This window comes from Lepidochelys kempii, chromosome 2 (genome assembly GCF_965140265.1).
Source record: "Lepidochelys kempii isolate rLepKem1 chromosome 2, rLepKem1.hap2, whole genome shotgun sequence".
Taxonomy (NCBI): domain Eukaryota; kingdom Metazoa; phylum Chordata; order Testudines; family Cheloniidae; genus Lepidochelys; species Lepidochelys kempii.
Genome location: NC_133257.1, coordinates 267,695,578 through 267,713,640, shown reverse-complemented (window position 1 = coordinate 267,713,640; position 18,063 = coordinate 267,695,578). Strand labels below are relative to the sequence as shown.

Below are 18,063 nucleotides of genomic sequence, written 5' to 3'. Positions count from 1 at the left end.
AGGTGGCGATTCCTACGTATGAGCCCAGGCCGCTCAGACAGATGCTGGGAGGAAAGCAGGGCTTACAACCCCAGGGCTCTTAGTGGGAACCACCCTCTTGGTGCTCCCAAACCTACTGAAGTCATGAAGGGCAGGACACTGAAGATGGACAGGCAAATGCAAGCTGCACTCTGCCCCCAGTCCCGTCTCGAGTGCTTTTTACTCTCTTACAAAGGAGAAGTGTTGATGCATTTTGAACCAATGTATGACACTAAATAATAAAGGAGCAGGTGCAAGACATTGTGGATACTGAGTCCTGACCCCAACTGGCTAATCTGACAGCAGGAGTCGTCACAGGAGGGGGGAACAAAGACAAGGAAGGTTATGTGACTGTGTGAGCGTACAGACCCTAGCCTGAAGGTTACATAGGAGTGTTTAAATGTACGCAGCTGCATTCTAAGCCCACTTGAAGGAGTGAGTTTAAATAAATTATTTAAAAAGCCAAATGTAGAGGCCATGTTTTTGAACCCAACTCCATAGGAAGAAGTGAAACAGCAGTGACCCGTTTTCCTCCCACCATTTCATTGGAGGCAGGGAAATAAGTGTTCACCACAGCAGCATTCCCATAGGCGTGAATCTGTAGTCAGCAAAGCAGAGGACTTACTACAAAATTAACTGCAGCCTCAACCCATAATGTGGTGTTCTGGCAGAATTCCCATGAACTCCCAATGCGGACCCAAGGTAGAATGCATTTATTTAACCCATTTGTACCAGTGTTTCCCCCCTTCCAGAGTAGCTGGCCATCCCTACTCTAGCTGTATTGAAAATGTACTTAAATTCTGCCCAGAGAAGGCCTGATCCCATGGAAAGCTGCCCAGTGATGTCCAATGGATGTAGAATCAGGTCTTAACTTCCTTTCCATGCTAAGTGGTTAAATTGCACTCTGCTTCACTTCCCTGAAGCAGAGTCTGAAGGGCAGCAGAGAGCCCCTCCAGCTACAGGCGGCTAGTTAGTTATAAGCTGAGTGTGTTGAGTCAGAGCAGCCCTCTTATCACTGGGATCAACTTCCACCATCCCCACACTGAATGTGCTTGTAATGGGGGACATTCACCTCTTGAGTGCCTCCTGGTGGCTGGGTGTGGTACCGCAGTCCTTTTCCCGCTTCTGGCACTCCCCCGTAGGTTGTTGACCAGGCTTGGCAGGTCTTCAGGAACTCAGCCCTCTGGCTGGCTCACACAGTCACAATAAACCCCTTCCAAAGTCCAGTGGAACTGTCTGCCCTCCCCAGAGTTTTCAGCCCCAGCTCTGGGCCCTTTAAATTCAGCCCTTCATTCAGGCTTCCAGGTTTACACCACTTTGTCGGTGGGGGAAGCTGAGATGCCCCCTGCTCCAGGTTCCACCTCAGGCCACATGCTGCCCAATTGCAAGTCTTTGCTGCTCTTTCCGTGGGCCTTTCCTGCGGCCCTCTTATCAGCACCCTTTACCTCAGGGTTAAAAGTTCTCGGGGCCTCTCTCTCCAGCTTCAGCAAATGCTGCGGGAACCTAACTCTGGTAGTCCCTCAAGCTTCTGCAGCTGGAGAGGGCACCCTGCCTCGCCCATCTGGTCCCCACCAGGAACTGACTGCTGAGCCCCTGCAGATCCTTTTATCTGACCCAGCTGGGCTCTGATTGGCTGCTTCCCTGAGGCCTGCCTAGGCAGGCCTGGATGACCCACCTTCGCTGCTCTTCTCCTGGGGCAGGGTATAGTAGAACCACAGGGTTTCTTGTAGGGCGCTGTAAAAGCCAGGTGCATCCCTATTACAGTGCGATTTTAATATTTCTTGGAGTGGAGCCTCTTTCTGGGTTGCAATTCATGGCCTCTGTTAGTTAGGACTAGGCCCAAAAGCAAGGTGTAAAGTGCCCCATTCATCTCAAGGAGGTGTTGAGTCTGAACCCAAATGATGACAATTTAAACATCATTAGCATTAAATATTTCACTGTTGGTCACTTGATGAGAACCGTCCACCTCCACTGGGACTATGGATGGAGTGTGAGTAGATGGTCCCAGCCGGAGAGGCCTGCTCCACCACTGTCTCGGCCAGTGGCTGGTTCAATCACGCTCTGGTCACAATCCTTGAGCCGTGCTCAGAGCAGCTCCGTGGGTGGCGGATGCCAGAACGACCAGTTCAGGCCCCTACTGATACTTGCTAAACAATCCCAGCTGGCAAGGCAGGGGTAGCACCCTTGGGGGTAGCAATAGCAAATAAATACATAGGGGAGAACGGGCTGACTTAAGAAGATTGCTAGGGTTCAGAGTGCCCCTGAATTCTCCTATCAACCACCAGGGACCCATGGCTTGCAGTAATGCTATAACAGCCACTCCGGGCTCCTCCCCTGTGGGGCAAGCAATAGGGTCCTTGCACAAGCTGGGAGGAGGGCTGCAGGGGCCAGCCAGCCATGGGCCAGGGAGGGAGGGTAAGTGAAGGCCCTGAGCTGGGCATATGACAGGAGCCAAGAGGAGAGGACTCAGGGCAGACCTGGCTCTTCAGCTACAGGCAGCCTGACACCCCCACAGTGAGAGCCCTGCATGGGCAGCAGCAATGGCCACCGGTCCCAGTCCAGCGCTGGCCCAAGCAGCCAGGGGAGGGCTGTGGGAAATTGGCTGTACAAGCAGATCAGGGCCCAGGCTGGGGCTGGAGCTGTATCCTAGCTGGGAAAGGCCGGGGTGCCTGACCGCCAGCACACACTCAAGAGTACTCTTGAGACAGGACCACAGCCAGAGGCCAGTCCAGGGCACATTGCAGGCGCAACCTGGCTCTGAGGCCCAGATTTGGAAAGCCCCTTGAAGAACTTACCAAGGGCTCCTTCTCCCAGCAGTCTGACTCCAGGTGTAGTGGTGGGGGCTACATGGCTCAACCTATAGGAGGGACCCCAGCGTAGCTAATGTACAGGCTGGGAAGGCAGGAGATGCAATACCTAGAGATCCCTGTGAATCGTGCTCAATAGATAAATCCGAGGGGGGCTCTAGACCCAGCTCTGCCATGGATTCCCTCACACAAGTCACTGCACCTCTCTGTACTCCTCCGGAAAAAGGGCCAGGGGGGTGAGGATTCCTATTTCTAAAGGGCTCAGAGCACCATCAGGTTACTGGTGCTAAGATGCTATGTTCCAGACATATGCTGTTGCAGGAAACGCTAGCTGGTAACAAACCACATTGTGCGTTACAGCATCTCAGCACTGAGTGCACCGCTGTGCCTGTCCAGCACACGCCTGGTGTGGGCAACGGAGGACGAAGGGATGCAGTCACTGCAGCATCCTGGCATGGAGTGAGGATGTCACTCCCTCTGTACGGCTCTGGAGAGAGCAGAACTGGAATCCTCATCCACGTACGTCGGCACCAGCGAGACACAGAGGGCAGGGGGCAGGCAGGTGGCGGACATGCCCAAACACTAAGGCGAGGTGATGTGTGTAAGCCACAGCTCATAAGAGCCAAGAAGCACTGGCCACATGCAGGTGCTTGAAGTGAGTCCCCTAGGAATGGGCGGATTTTTCAGCAGGGCTGGACACTCCCAGTTCGCCACCAATGTAGGTAGGAGCTCTGAGAGCCCATCCCTTCTGCAAGCCAGGTCACCCTTTCTCAGGCCCAAGGCAGAGCCTGCGTTTGCCTGGCAGGCCAGGGCATTGCGCGCTCTGGGTGTTGCCACCCATCCAACAGGACAATAGCAAGGAACGGTGACAAACTTTTTAGATGCCTGCAAAGTTTGAGCAGCTGACCCAGTAAGTCAATGGCAGAACTGGCCCGAGCTCCCAGGCTGGCACCCAACCCTGTACAGCTCCCTGCCTCTCCTGCTCCAGGAGAACTCCTGGCATCTCGCTAACACTGGACGAGACATGACAAACAAGTTGTGTGCTTTTGGCCTAATGCTCCAGGCACCCTCTTATTGACTAGGGTGGCTGAAGTCCTCCCCTGCCTCCCAGGAGAACGGAGGAAGCCACGCATGGGAAAGATTCTTTCCCGGAGCTTCCTGCCAAGGTCCATTGGGATTTGGCCCAGACATATTCCACCATTAGAACATTTAAATAAAAGACCAACAGTTGACCTGAACTCAGGTCCTATTCCAAGATAATAACCAGCCACAGCACTTGTAATAAACCTTTTTATTGTCCATTTACAGCTAAGCCATTGAGTGCAAGAAATTGAGCATCGGGTTACGGTGATAGAACTGGAATCGTTACTGACTAATCAGTGCAATTGGTTCTCACCCTTGTTACCTACAGTAAAAACCATCAGTCTTTTAAGTAGGAGGCCGAGCCAGAAGCAAGAGGAGGTCTGTATTGCGGAGGCTGGATGCTGCATTCCACACACCTGTGCACCACCAGGACTACCCAGTCGACTGTGCTCCGATACCAGGCTACGTTTACAAGAACTCTTTCCCCCACCCTGTGGGCACATGTCTCTTATGGGAGGCCTGAGCTAGATATTAGTGGTAATATCTTGTACATCTCGTTCTTTGCAGTCTTCAACTATATACACTGGAAATTACCCCTTGACTCTATCACTGATATGCAGCTGCCTCTGGGGTTGAACATGGCAACGGTTTAACTACACGCAGTAACACGGCACAGCAGGAAGAATATCCCATCCGACTGAAAGTGTGGGGACAGATTTCCAAGTTGGCTGAATGCTGATACCAGAGATGGGATGGGGCCAGGATAGCACTCTGGACGCACTTCAGGAGATCTTTAATGAGGACAAGTGGTGGACCCCAGTCTTACATCTCATCCAAACATCAGCACCTCCAGAAGCACTGTGTCCCTTCGCACCATGCTGGGCCCTGGGTTCAGCACCAGCTCACGTGGAAGAGTCACCTTTCGAATTCCCATCCTGCCTTCAGCAGCCGGTCCCCCGTCCAAGTACTGACCTGGCGTGACCAAGCTTAGCACATGAGAGCTGATGGAGTCTCAGCCCCAGGTGAGAAAACACTCTTTAATATGTAGGCGGCGACCACTCACGGCGGAGCTCTGTCCCCCTCTAGCGGTAGCTAGGCCACAGATAGCGGTTGAGGAGCCTGCCACAGCGTTGGCTAAGGCTTCTTCTACGCTTTTGGCAGCAGGTAGAGTCCAAATGCTGCAACCCCCTAGCACAGGCATAACCAGCAGGGTAGATGGTAAGACACGGTTTAGGCGAGTAGCATGCCCTGTGCACCTGAACTCTAGGCCATATTCACCCGACACAGCTCTCTGCACGCCCAAGCAGCGCCCCCCACGTCTACACTGCTACTTTTAACAGTGGAGTGTCCCGTCGCCGCCCCCTACCAGAGCCTTTCACTGTGGCGTGCAGCGACAGGCAAAGTACCTGTATTCTTCACGCGGCTGTACGTGGGGACGTTTCAACCATTTTTTTAAAAAGCTCCCGGAAATTACAGGTCAGTAAGCCTGACTTCAGTACCAGGCAAATTGGTTGAAACTATCAGACACATAGGTGAACACAGTTTGTTGGGGAAGAGTCAAAATTGCTTTTGTAAAGGGAGCTCACGCCTCACCAATCTACTGGAATTCTTTGAGCGGCGTCACCAAACATGTGGACAAGGGTAATCCATTGAATATTGCGTACTTAGATTTTCAGAAAGCTTTTGACAAGGCCCTTACCAAAGACTCGTAAGCAGTCATGGAATAAGAGGGAAGGGCCTCTCATGGATCAGTAACTGGTTAAAAGACAGAAACCAAAGGGTAGGTATAAATGGTTGGTTTTCACAATGGCGAGAGGAAAATAGTGGTGACCCGCAGGGGTCTGTAGTGGGACCAGGGCTGTCTGACATATTCATAAGTGATCTGGAAAAAGAGGTAAACAGTGAGGTGGCAAAATTTGCAAACAATACAAAATTACTCGAGATAGTTAAGTCCAAAGCAGTTTGCGAAGAGTTACAGAGGGATCTCAAAACTGGGTGACTGAGCAACAAAATGGCAGATGAAATTTAATGCTGATAAAATGCAAAGTAATACACATGGAAAAACATAATCCCAACTGACATAAAAAATGATGTATGAAGAAAGATCTTGGAGTCATCATGGATAGTTCTCTGAAAACCTCTGCTCAATGAGCAGTGGCACTCAGAAAAATGAACAGAGTGGCAATAGGAAAGGAAGAGATAACAAGAGAAAATATCAAACAGCCTCTATGTAAATCCATGGTACGCTCACACCTTGAATATTGTGTGCAGATCTGGTCACCTCATCTCAAAAACGATGGATTAGAATTGGAAAAGATACAGAGAAGGGCAACAAAACTGATTAGGGGTCTGGAACAGCTTCCATATAAGGAGAGATTAAATAGACAGGGACTTTCCAGTTTGGAAAGGAGATGACTAAGAGGGCATATGATAGATATCTATAAAATCCTGACAGGTGGGGAGAAAGTGAATAAGGAAGTGTTATTTACTCCTTTCCGTAACACAAGAACCAGGGGTCACCCAATGAAATTAATAGGCAGCAGGTTTAAAACAAACATCAGGACAACGCACAGCCAACCTGGGGAGCTCTTTTCCCGAGGCTGTTGTGAAGCCCAAACTTGTAACAGGATTAAAAAAAAGAACTAGGTAAGTTGATGGAGGATATAGCACTTAATGGCTATTAGCCCAGATAGTCAGGGATGCAGCTCCAGGCTCTGAGTGTCCCTAGCCTCTGTTTGCCAGAAGCTGGGAATGGGCGACAGGGGATGGTTCACTTGGTGATTCCCTGTTCATTCCCTCTGGGGCACCTGGCATTGGCCACTGTCGGAAGACGGGACACTGGGCTAGATGGACCATTGGTCTGACCCAGCAGGGCTGTTCTTATGTTCTTAGCTTTAAACAGCTGAGTCTTTTAGCCCAAGCAGGAGAGAGGCTCATGTGTTGATATCTAGATATCCCAGGTTCAATCCCCACTGCTGGGGACTCGCCCAGAGGCATAACGAATAGCTCATATTTCAATAATTTCTCTTATGTCTTGCATATCCTCCAGCCCGCTGTATGATCCAAGCAAAGTTTTCCATGCGGATCCTTTGTCCACTGCAGTCATGAAAATAACCCTAGTGCCGTTTTTAAGCGGGAGGCACCTGGCAATTGACTAGACCCCTTCTCCACTTTGGCAGTCAGCAAAGCTGACCTTTGGAGTGACTCGCTGGCCCATGCAGCAGCTGGCTACAGATCATCGGCTGCCCAGATGTTGTGGCCCATGCAGGTGTGCCGTGCTTCTGGAAACAGAGTCACACACTGGGCGCAGCCGTCCTGCCGTGCATTTTCTGGTGCACGAGAAACACCGACTCCACGGCGAAGGTTTTCCGGCAGTCGGTGCAGCGGAGGGGCGCGCGCCGGCTGTGGATCTGCTGGTGCTTGGTCAGCGTGGAGCGGCGGCCGAAGCGCTTGTCGCACAGTTTGCAGGAGAAAGGCTTCTCGCCGGTGTGGATGCGGAGGTGCTCGGTGAGGTGCGACTGCTTGCGGAAGCTGCGGGCGCAGCGGCTGCAGGGGTAGGGCCGCTCGCCCGTGTGGAAGCCGTAATGCTTGACGAAGTCGCACTTGAAGATGAAGTGTTTCTCGCACAGGGCGCACTGGTAGGGGCCGTTCTCCAGGTGCACTCGCCGGTGGACGCTGAGGTAGGAGCGCCGGCGGAATTGCTTGTGGCACAGGCTGCAGGAGAAGGGCTTCTCCTCCGTGTGGCTCGGCTGGTGCCTCTTCAAGGCCAGCGAGCTCCTGAAGCTCTGGGGGCACAGCGGGCAGGGATGCAGCTTCCTGGCCGCGTGGCTGCTCTGGTGCTTGCTGAGGGTCGACGGCCACCTGAAGCTTTTCTCGCACAGGCTGCAGGGGTAGAGCTTGTCCTTGGCAGGAGCAGGCAGATGCTCCGGCGCCCCCCCCAGGACGCTGGCCCCCGGGAATGGCCTCTCCTCCTTGAAGGCGTGCGGTTGTGACCCGACCCAGTTCCCTTGGCCGTGGGGCCAACACGGCTCCTCTCCCCGGGGGCCGGACTCATGCTTGACGGTGCGAGTCTGCCTGCGAAAGCGCCGGTCGCCCATGCCAGGCAGACCCGGCCTCTCCCCGGTGTGAGCCCTCTCGTGCCGCTGGGCATAGGCCCGGGTGCTGAAGCTCTTGTGGCACCTGCGGCAGGGGTAGGGCTTGGCGGCTGGGTGGCCGCGGCGGGGCAGCTTGTGGACGGGCTCCCTGTCCCGGCTGGTGTGCAGGCCTGGCCGCGCGTGGGTCTCCTGGTGCTTGTTGAGGGTGGAGCGCCGGCTGAAGCTCTTGGGGCACAGGTGGCAAGGGAAGGGCTTCTCGCCGGTGTGCGTGCGGACGTGGTCGCTGAGGTGCGAGCGCCGGCGGAACCACTGGCCGCACAAGCCGCAGGGGAAGGGCTTCTCGCCGCCGGGCGCCCGCTGGCGCCTGGCCGGGGCCCGCTGCCCGGCGAAGCTCTCAGGGCCCAGGGCGCAGGGGTAGGGCCGCTCCTCCAGGTGGGCACGCTCATGCTTGGCAGCGTAGGAACGCGTGCTGAAGCTCTTGCCGCAGACACCGCAAGAGAAGGGCTTCCCCCCGGCGTGCGTCCTCCCCTGCTGGGTTGCGTGACCCCTCCCGCTCGGGTAGGCCTTGTCCGCCTTGCGGGCCCGGCATGGCTTCGGCGGGTCATTCTGCCAGGCTGGCTCCTCGGGGCGCTCCTTGGCGTGGGTCTCCTGGTGCTTCTTGAGGGTGGAGCGCCGGCTGAAGCTCTTGGGGCACAGGTGGCAAGGGAAGGGCTTCTCGCCGGTGTGCGTGCGGACGTGGTCGCTGAGGTGCGAGCGCCGGCGGAAGCCCTTGCCGCAGCGGTTGCAGCGGTACGGCCGCTCGCCGCTGTGCGCTCGGCAGTGCCTCACCAGGTCCGAGCGGCGCAGGAAGTCTCTGGCGCACCTGGAGCACTGCAGGAACTGATCTCGCGGCTGGTCGCCGGCCGGGGACACGCCCGGGTAAGGCTCCTCCATGACGTGAACCTGGAGGTCATCCCTTATCTCAGTCTTGCAGATGACAACACGCTGGTCTTGGCCGCCACCGGACAGATCCGCACCGACACCAGTCCTCTGGCTGCCGGCGGCGCCCAGCCATGGGCTGTAGCTTTCATTGTACTCGGTGCATGGAGGAGCCTCTGCCTCTTCTCCGGGGGAGCGCTGGGACTGCTGAGCACTGAAACCCGTTCCGTAGCCGCCCTCTTCTTCAATCTCTTCCTTCACGAGGCAGCGAGCCTTCTGCGGGGCTGTGCCGTCGACCTGACGCTGCCATCGCAAACTGCCGTCGCACCACGAAGGACACTCGGGTGGAACTTCCACCTCCCTGGAGGGCTCCGTCTTGCACTTAGTCAGGACATTGGGAGCTTTGCCATCGACGTCGCCGAGAGCAACCTGGGGGGCCGTGTGCAGTTGACCACCCAAAGGTGAAGCGTTGCTCTCTGAGCCCCAAGAAATGGGCCTCCCCTCCACAGACAAAGGGAGATGCTCAGGGATTTGGATTTCAACTTCATTGTCCTCCAGTTTCACCTTTCCACTTGCATTCAGGCATTCAGCAACTGGAAGGAAACAACACTCATCTCATTAGACACACGGAAGAGTGAAGCTCCCCCTGCATTTCTTGACTAGATTTAATTCTCTTAGGAATTCCTAGTCATATTAATCTGAAACTAAGACATGACCCTGAACTCCAAAAGGGCCCATATGTGAAACAGGGAGTTAGCAAGAGTAATTAACTACTGGAACAATTTACCAAGTGGATTCTCCTTCACTAACAATTTTTAAATCAAGGTGGGATTTTTTTTCTAAAAGATCTAAAAGGAATTATTTCGGGGCAGTTCTCTGGCCTGTGTCATACAGGAGAGCAGTCTGGATGATCACAGTGGTCCCTTCTGGCCTCAGAATCTATGAATCGAAGAGCAAGGCGATACTTATTCAGTGGAGACACAGTCATGTATTGTGCATGGGGTCACTAATCCCAATTTCTGTACCATAAAAAGCCAGGCCGATTGCAGGTCCTGGCTGTTTCGCTGACAGAACCACACTAAGCTGTCTGTGATGACAAAGCTTTTAAGCAGGTTTCCTACTTAAAACTAGAGCTGGTTAATAAGTGGGGGAAAAAAGTTTTGCTACAAATTTCTAGACTGTTTGTTTCCTTTTCGTAGGGTTCAAAAGTGCCCCATGTTTTGTTTATTCAAAATTAATTGAAATTTTAGCAACGCATCAGTTTCTAATTTTTTCATGCACCAGAAGCCTGGAGCACAATAAAAATGTCAAGTAATTGTTTTTAAGAAGATTTTTTCAAGAAGATTTTTCACTCTCAAAACAAGGCCCCATTTCCACAACAGAAGCTTTGGGGGTGAAATATTTCAGCCAGCTCTCCTTTGCTCAGGGACATTTCTTTTCTCTTGCCATCATTTCCCATACTCACCTATAGACACGGGGGCCAGGGCCGCCCTGGCAGAGGCATCCTCTGCACTGGGCTTTCCCCATTCCTCTGTCAGCAGCAGGAGGGCAGGTTTTGGCATATCACCACCTGCATGTCACAAACAAACAATCGGAACTAATCAGAGCCAGACCATGGCAGTCATATCCTTCTGCTAAGGGCTGTACGGCAAACCTGCCTGAACCCGTCACACGGATGTGGGCTTTCCATCACTTCCCAGGAGAGAATTGCCTACTAGTGGGTTGAGATGCAGGCCCTCCCCAGCGCTAATCCTGGCTCTGACCTAGACTCCCTCTGTGGCTTTGAGAGGCTTCACTTGGCCTCCGTGTCTGCTTTCCTGTCCTGGACTCGGGAGTCTGGCAAGCGGCTGAGAGGGGAGAAGTAGCCACGTGCAGCAGAGGAAGCTCTGGTGGTAAATCCAGAGACAGACCAGGAGATAGAGAAGTGGGGTTAGGAAGGAGCCCAGGGAAATGCCAACAGGGATGGAGACTGAGCAGCCCTGGATTGCTAGTCAGAGGGCCCTTGGGCCAGAACCTGAGTTGCGGGAGGGCCCAGGTTCCCCTACCAGCCACTGGGCAGCAGCACAGGACCGAGAGGGGGAACACAGACCATCTGAGGCAGCATCTGAACAGCTTGTCCAGTGGGCCCTTGGTACCCCGCAAGGGGGAGACTGTGTAGTGACGGGTCTGCAGGGCCGAGTTACGTGGGGGGAGCGCTTCCCGTCGCCAAGAGCCAGAGGGACCACGTGCGAGCAGCCAACCACAGGGGCACCGGACAGGGTGAAAGCTAATTCCCAGACCTAGCCACAAGGAGATACATCTGCGGTGAGCAGAGCCCTTTACAAGGAGCATAGCAATTGCTAGATGGGATCAGACCGCTTAGTCCAGTATCCTGTTTCCAAATAGCAGCCAACACCTGACGCAATACAAGACGAGACACCCCCTGCAGTAGGCACTTCTGGAATAACCGGCCCACCGGGGAAAAAATTTTCCTAACATCCCTTCCTCAATTAAAGGCTGTCTACTGCCTTGAAGCATGAAGGGTTCTGTTCCTTCCAAACTATTTTTTAAACCTTTATCGCTGCAACGCCGGACAGTCTCATTATCCATATGAACACCCAGTCCTTTTTTAGAAACCGGTCAAGTGTTTGGCCTTAATGATATCTTGTGGCAATGAGTTCCACTGGCTGTTTTACCATGGTCAGCCCTGAAGATCTAATAGATTGTACATACAGGCAAGCAAAGCTGCACCTCATTCTGCCTCATGGATTCCCAACAAAATTACCAGTTAAATCCCTATTCCAGGATCTTTATTGCTTGCAGAAAAAACACATCCTGATTTTTCAGAAGCTAGATTGAGCCTGCATGGCTGGCAATGAGGCAGGTGGGGTTAGCTGAGTCCATTCAACAAGAAGCTATTTCTGGGAATAAGCGGCCAATGCCGAAGTATCAATTTTAGACACTTCTATGAAAACTGACAACAAAATCGTTCTTGTTAACAAGAGAGAACTCAATTCTGTAAGAGGGTAACGATTACAGGCAAAATAGATGAACACTGAGGGTTATTTACAGAGGTGGCCCCTCATTAATGCAAAACCAAAGATCTTCAGGACACCAGTGTGAAACAAGTTGAGAATCCCAGTTCCCAGCACAGCAATCACAAGAAGCTGTTGGCCCAACTGGCACCAAGTGGCTCTGACTGGTGGTCTCAGCAGACCGACTAGACCATGGAGAGCGACTCCCCCCTCGTCCAGAGTGTTTTCACACTGGAAGGGTGGACAGCGCTGGAACAGAATGTGAGAAGTAGGCACTGCTGCTACGCCCCTGCTTTGCGGATAGACAAGACCTAGCTCGTAGGTTGCTTTTCACCAGTAGATCTCAAAGCGCTTCAACAAAAAAGATCAGTATCATTGGGATAATGATATTGACCTCCTTTGGGAAGCGCTTTGTGTTTTACAAACAGGGAAACTGAGGCACAGAGGGATGAAGTGAGTAGCCCAAGTCAAACAGCAGGCCAGTGGCAGAGCCAGGACTAGGACACAGATCTCCTGAGCCCTAACCCACGGCCCTATCCGCTAGGACACACTGCCTTCAGTTTCCAGGGCTGCCAAGCCCGTACCCTTCTCTAGCAGATTAAAAGGAGGGGAACAAACTCTCAAAGCCATTCAGACATGACAGCTCCTCATTAATGTACAGTCACTTACCCAGCGATATCAGTATCTCATAGTTCTCTCTCATCACGTCCCAGTACAGCTCCTTCTGCCATTCTGCCAAGATCTCCCACTCCTCCCGGGTGAAACTGACTGAGACATCGGCAAATGACACTGGGACCTGAAATCACAGGAAATTATTATTCAGATGTACTGCAGTAGCAGGTCAACATGAATTTCAACAGCAGAACCAAGAAGAAAATATGGACCTTCATGTTCCGCCTTTTTGCATGATTGGGAGGAGGAGGAAGAAATATGGTTTTGGGTTTTCTAACTGCAGGAAAAGTATCCTTTTCCCCTCCATGGTCTCTCACTCAAACGTCAGCAGAAATCATTTGTTCTCTTTTTTTCATTTGCCTTTTGGTTGAGATTCGAGCTCTCTCCAACATTTGATTTTATTTGGTGAATTTTTTAAACATTATTTGACAGTTCTCACCAGCATTCTTCCTATTTGTGAAGCTGGGCAAATAATTAACATGTACAAAAACGAGCCAGCCATGAATATGTTAACTGAATAAAATGAACACATGATTGTCATTACTCACCCAGCTTTGAATGAGATCAGACCTGAAGTTTTAGGGGGAAAAACACCCTAAGAAATTGTTATAAGCGTTTTAAAGAATTTACCTATCAAAAACCACCACATTCAACAGTCATTTCCGATAACACTGCAGTATCGCGACTGTCAAACGGAGTGGTTTGGACTAGTGCTGTAGAATGATGCATGTTTTAGAGAGAGAACAAAGAAATGCCTTCTCAAACTTAACTAACGCATTCTATTTATCTAGGTATGTGCAGGGGTCATCATCAGGGTACCCACGATAGCTATCACAAGTGTTATATTATTATTTAAGTCACATGCAAAAAACAAACACCCAGGACCCTCCATATAAATGTGCACAGTAATTGCATGAATTTTTTTAAATGACAATCAATGGTTTGCTATAGAATGACATTGTAAATCATGGATGATCACAGACATTTTACACACGGCATAAACATTACACGTTGTTATACAAAGTGTGGCAATCTCGCAGCAAATGTGCGCACCATTTTCAATTTACCATGCATGCACCAGGGACAAGACAGGTGGAAAATTTATCAAATCACCTAATGATTCCTGAAGCCAGTTCCTCACCAAGGCAATGTTTAGCATTTGACCAATCAGACATTGCATCAAAATCACTCAGCCTATCTCATTCAAGCTTGTTGCAAGTCCCGACCAATCAGCACCTGTCAACATCCCAGGTAGCACTTTTGTACAAGTTTTTGCAATTTAATAAAATCTCTGAGCACCATTTGTGTATTCGAGCAGAACCACTAAAAATTTCAGCTTCCTGCTTCTGCCTCTTGTAAAATGGCTGCCCCCAGGAGGACCGTGAGAATTTGGTGGGGATGAGCAGGGAGGGAAGGGCTGCAGAACCAAACAAAGCATCCCCTGATGGGGACAGAGTATCCCCATTTAGCATCCAGGGTTTCACCTGGTCAGTTCGGGGGCTGATCTTGCACTCTTTGCCCAGGTGAAACCCACTGAGGTCACTGGGAGTTTTGCCTGAGTGAGGACTGCAGAATTGGGCCACATGACATAAAGTGTAAATTATTTTTACCCACACAGAAGCATTGCTAAATATGTCAAATGAGAGCTTTGCTTATCTCCACCCCCACCCCCCCGTTCTGATCATGACATTTCTCATGGCTGGTTTTAACATGACAGGATCTCATTCTGCGATTGCAGAGTTTAAAAATGAGCTTATGTTCGAGCCAGGGCTGGTCTCTCTTTACTTCCGAAACCAGTCGCACAGGGTCCCTTCCCCCCGGCTGCTTTTTAACCCAGGAACATGGGTGCAGCTAACAAAGCTGCACCTGGAGGGCAGCCCATGGGTTTGGTTTGGTTTGGGTCAGGCCCAGGGCAGAGGCTGAAGGGGGGAAGTCCCAGCTCCCTGCGGGCTGTTTCCATCCTGCAGCATCACCTGCCAAGCCCAAGGGAAAGGGGCCAAGCCGAGAGGCGGCAGATCCATTCCCTACCTGCGAGCCAGACTCCCTTTCAGACATTTTCCTTCCGCCTCCTCGGCAGCCCCAGGCTCTGCCACAGCAGACACCGCCTGCTCAGATCCCTGGGCGCCTCCAGCTGCACTCAGGGGGTCCCCGGTTTCCCGCTCGGGCTGCGGGGCATGCAGGCAGGAGGGAGCCCGCTCCCGCTGGTTAGCCGGGGAGATGCGGGAGGAAGGGACCCGTGCCCGCCGCTTGCGCCCTCCACGCCTTGCAAAGGGCGAGAACGTCCCGCTCCCCGGGCGAGGATGGGCCGCCCCCTGGTGGCCATTGGGAGTGCGAACCTGGAACAATCCTGGCAGACAAAAAAAACCCAGCGACTGTTTTGCTCTTCTGCAGCGTCTGAGGCACTGGAAGGGCGTTAGGGGAAGCTCACAGCAGCCCTTTGAGCGGAGTCTTCTTACCCCGCCTCCCACCCCTTACCGGGGGGGGGGGGGGGAAACTGAGGCACGGGGAAGTTCAGTAGCTTGTCTCTGTCTCTCTGGGCTCTTGTGCTGCACCCGTCGTGGGTATTTAAGCCCACAGGGAGGCAGGGCATGTAAAATCAGGGCCTGCCATGGCCTCACAGCAGAGGCCTGAAAATCACAAGCCCTGCTTTTTCACCATGCAGATGTGCACAAGCTGGTGCCTTGCAGCACACGCAGAACGCCTGCAATTCTGGGTGTATTTGTTTCTTTCCAATAAAAACAACACCGTTGCCGCAGATTTGGATTTCATGATTTTCATATCAACCAGTTTGGTTTTCACCTCAAAGGCCCCACAAATTCTGCATGAACAAGTTTCTTTAGGAGCATAGAAGCAACCATACCAAAAAAATATAGAGAACCTAGAAGGTTGCGTTGGTTGATCTGTTAGTGCAGGGGGGTCAGACTGATTCAGTGGAGATGGATGAATTCCCTATTTAATTATGGCTCACTTGCCAGAGTATGAGTTTAGCACTGCACGCCCATCACTGTCCCTGGCTCCCCGGCTGAGCTCGATGGGAGGTTTTCACAAAGATCAGAAGTTGAATAGGGACATTATGTAGTGGCCAAACTTTTAGTTAACGTAATTATTTATCTGCTTAGTACCTTACTGGTCTTTCCAGCATCACCCTGTGGAAAAATACAATCTTCTTTAGGCCACCACTATTCTACCTTTATTTCTCTTCCTTCCCCATTCTTCCCATTCCTTCCCCTTTCTCTGTTTCTCTTCTTCTTCTGTGTCTTTGTGGGTCTCCTCTGTTCTTCCTGCTGCATTTCCTTCCTCACAGTGACTTCTAATTCCATCCTCATGGGCTTCATTCCCATCCCCTGCCCCATTTCATCTGCTAAAATGATCAACAATGAAATAGTTAATATTGACATTGAAGTGTCAGCATTAGGCTTTAGAGCTGACACACCACTGAGATTGATGGAGGACTGGCAGAGATCACACCACTGTGCCCTTGTTTCAAGCTGCCTGCAGACTCAGAAAGACCAGGTTGCATTGGTTACACTCCCTTCACATCTGGAAGCTTTCCAGTTTGCACCCACGAGGGCTAGATATTTTCTTCTTTTAAATGACTACAGAGGCTTTGCAGAATCTGAATATGCATTATCAATTACACATCAAGGGATGGGTGTCTGACATCCCAAGATAAGGTAAGAAAAGCCTAGCTGGATGGTAGGAAACAGCATAGAGGTGACCGATAGCAGTATTAACCACCCCCATCCTACCTACTTAGAGCCTGGGTAGCTGGGCTTTACATGTGTGGAGTGAATTTCACCCACAGAGAACGGACAATCCCTGAACATCTGTGCAAACAGAAGCCCTTTGATGCAAATGCCTGTGAAGAGCCAGTAATGCTGCGCACTAACGTGGCTCAGTGGCTGGACTGCGCGGGGTTTGAATGTGCATTTGGCGGTGCGGTTTTTGCACGATTCATCTCAATGAGGGCGAGCTCACTTATAGCGTTTATGCTCATTAATGGGGTCCTACGCTCGGGTGACGAGCAGTACAAGTTTAAAAGCTGGGAGCAGGGAGGGGAGCATACATCTCTCACTCTGCGTATTTGCAGAGCATTGAGCATCAGCCCTTGTCTCAGGGGCGTTAGCCCTGGTGAATGTTCCAGCCCAGCTCTGATTGAGAAGCAGACTGTTATGGATCTCATGGCTTTCCAGTGGAGATTTTCCTCCCTCACCCAAGGTCTTTGTCATTTTGGATTAGTCAAGGGAGATTCTTCCTTTCTGGGGGTCCTGCAGGCTCAGTCTCCTCTCTCACAGGGCTGCAGTGTTGTCTCTCTCAAGTTTCCACTGTGCTGGGATTCTGAGTCTGTCCCGCATTTAGCTTTTATGCAGGGAGATTTACTTCATTCCCCATTCCCCTCCCTCTGGGGGGGTCTCACCTGTGCCATGTGTGAGCCAGGCCCTCATTGTCTGTGATTCCTTCTGTACATCTCCCGCCCCATCCGTCTGGCGTGGGGACCAGTGCTGGCCCCTCCCCTTCCCATGTGCTACTAACCCCTCTGCCATGGCTGGGTTGTCAGTTCTGCACTCTCTGTGGTTTGGGGCCTCTGCTCCCTGGTAGCCAATGGGGACTCCTGGGAGCGTGTGATCATTTCCTGTTTGCAGTGTTGCTGTAGCAGTGTTGGATACTAGCCTGGCTGGCAGAGTGCTCCTCTCTCGGCCGCCCATCACAGGCAGGGGCAGGGGGTAGAGCAGCCATGGTAGCAGAGCTGAGGACTCCAGGAGGGGACTTAGCAGCTGGCTGCAAGGATCAGCATGTGCGGAGGAGAAGGCCTCGGGGAAATGGCCATGGGGGCCCCTTGGCAGGTAGGAGACAGACAGGAAAAATCCTGGGGGCTCGTGCCATAACTTAGTGAGGTGTCACAGGAGGCCCCTCTCCAGCCGCTCTCCAGAGAGGGAATCTGCCCCGGTGTCTCTCTCTCTCTGGGGAGATAGTGTGAATAGCTGTCCCAAAGTGACCCTGTTTGTGCGAGGGGCAGTCAGTCGCCACCATATCAGCTCTGGTTGGCCACTGTCCATTCTGCTGCCAGGCTAGGCTGGACCTGCTGAATGGAGACCCAGGGAGCAAGTGGCACAGGGTACATCTGCACTGAAGTGTGAACCAGAGCTCAGACTCAGGTTTGAGCCCCACCCCTCGCCAGCCACACACAGATCAGTCTGACTTGGGTCCTAGGAGCCTGCTGGGGGATGGGTCAGAGCCCGACTCCTGCTTTAACTGAGGTCCAAACCCTGTTATTGTGCAGTGTGGACCCAGCTCAAGCCGCACACCCAAATCAGAAGGTTGGCGTAGCGCAGTATGGACACAGTCCTGCTATTGTAACCCCAGGTTTACAATGCAGCATGGATGCTCAAGTGTGGGCTTGGATACCCCAAGTCCACAAGCCCAGGCCCCACACCCTGAGTGTACAATGCAGTGGAG

At 52.2% G+C, this 18,063-nt stretch overlaps 1 protein-coding gene across 1 annotated transcript; it reads right to left on the bottom strand.

Moving 5' to 3' along the window:
- Positions 1 to 4,101: 4,101 nt before the first annotated feature.
- On the bottom strand, positions 4,102 to 16,835 carry LOC140906194 (uncharacterized). The gene is given in 6 exon segments (XM_073329686.1): positions 4,102 to 9,513; positions 10,386 to 10,490; positions 12,604 to 12,730; positions 14,635 to 14,700; positions 14,703 to 14,953; positions 16,820 to 16,835. Coding segments are annotated over 6 exon segments (2,877 nt in total). The 3' UTR covers positions 4,102 to 7,201.
- Between the last annotated feature and the right edge of the window lie 1,228 nt (positions 16,836 to 18,063).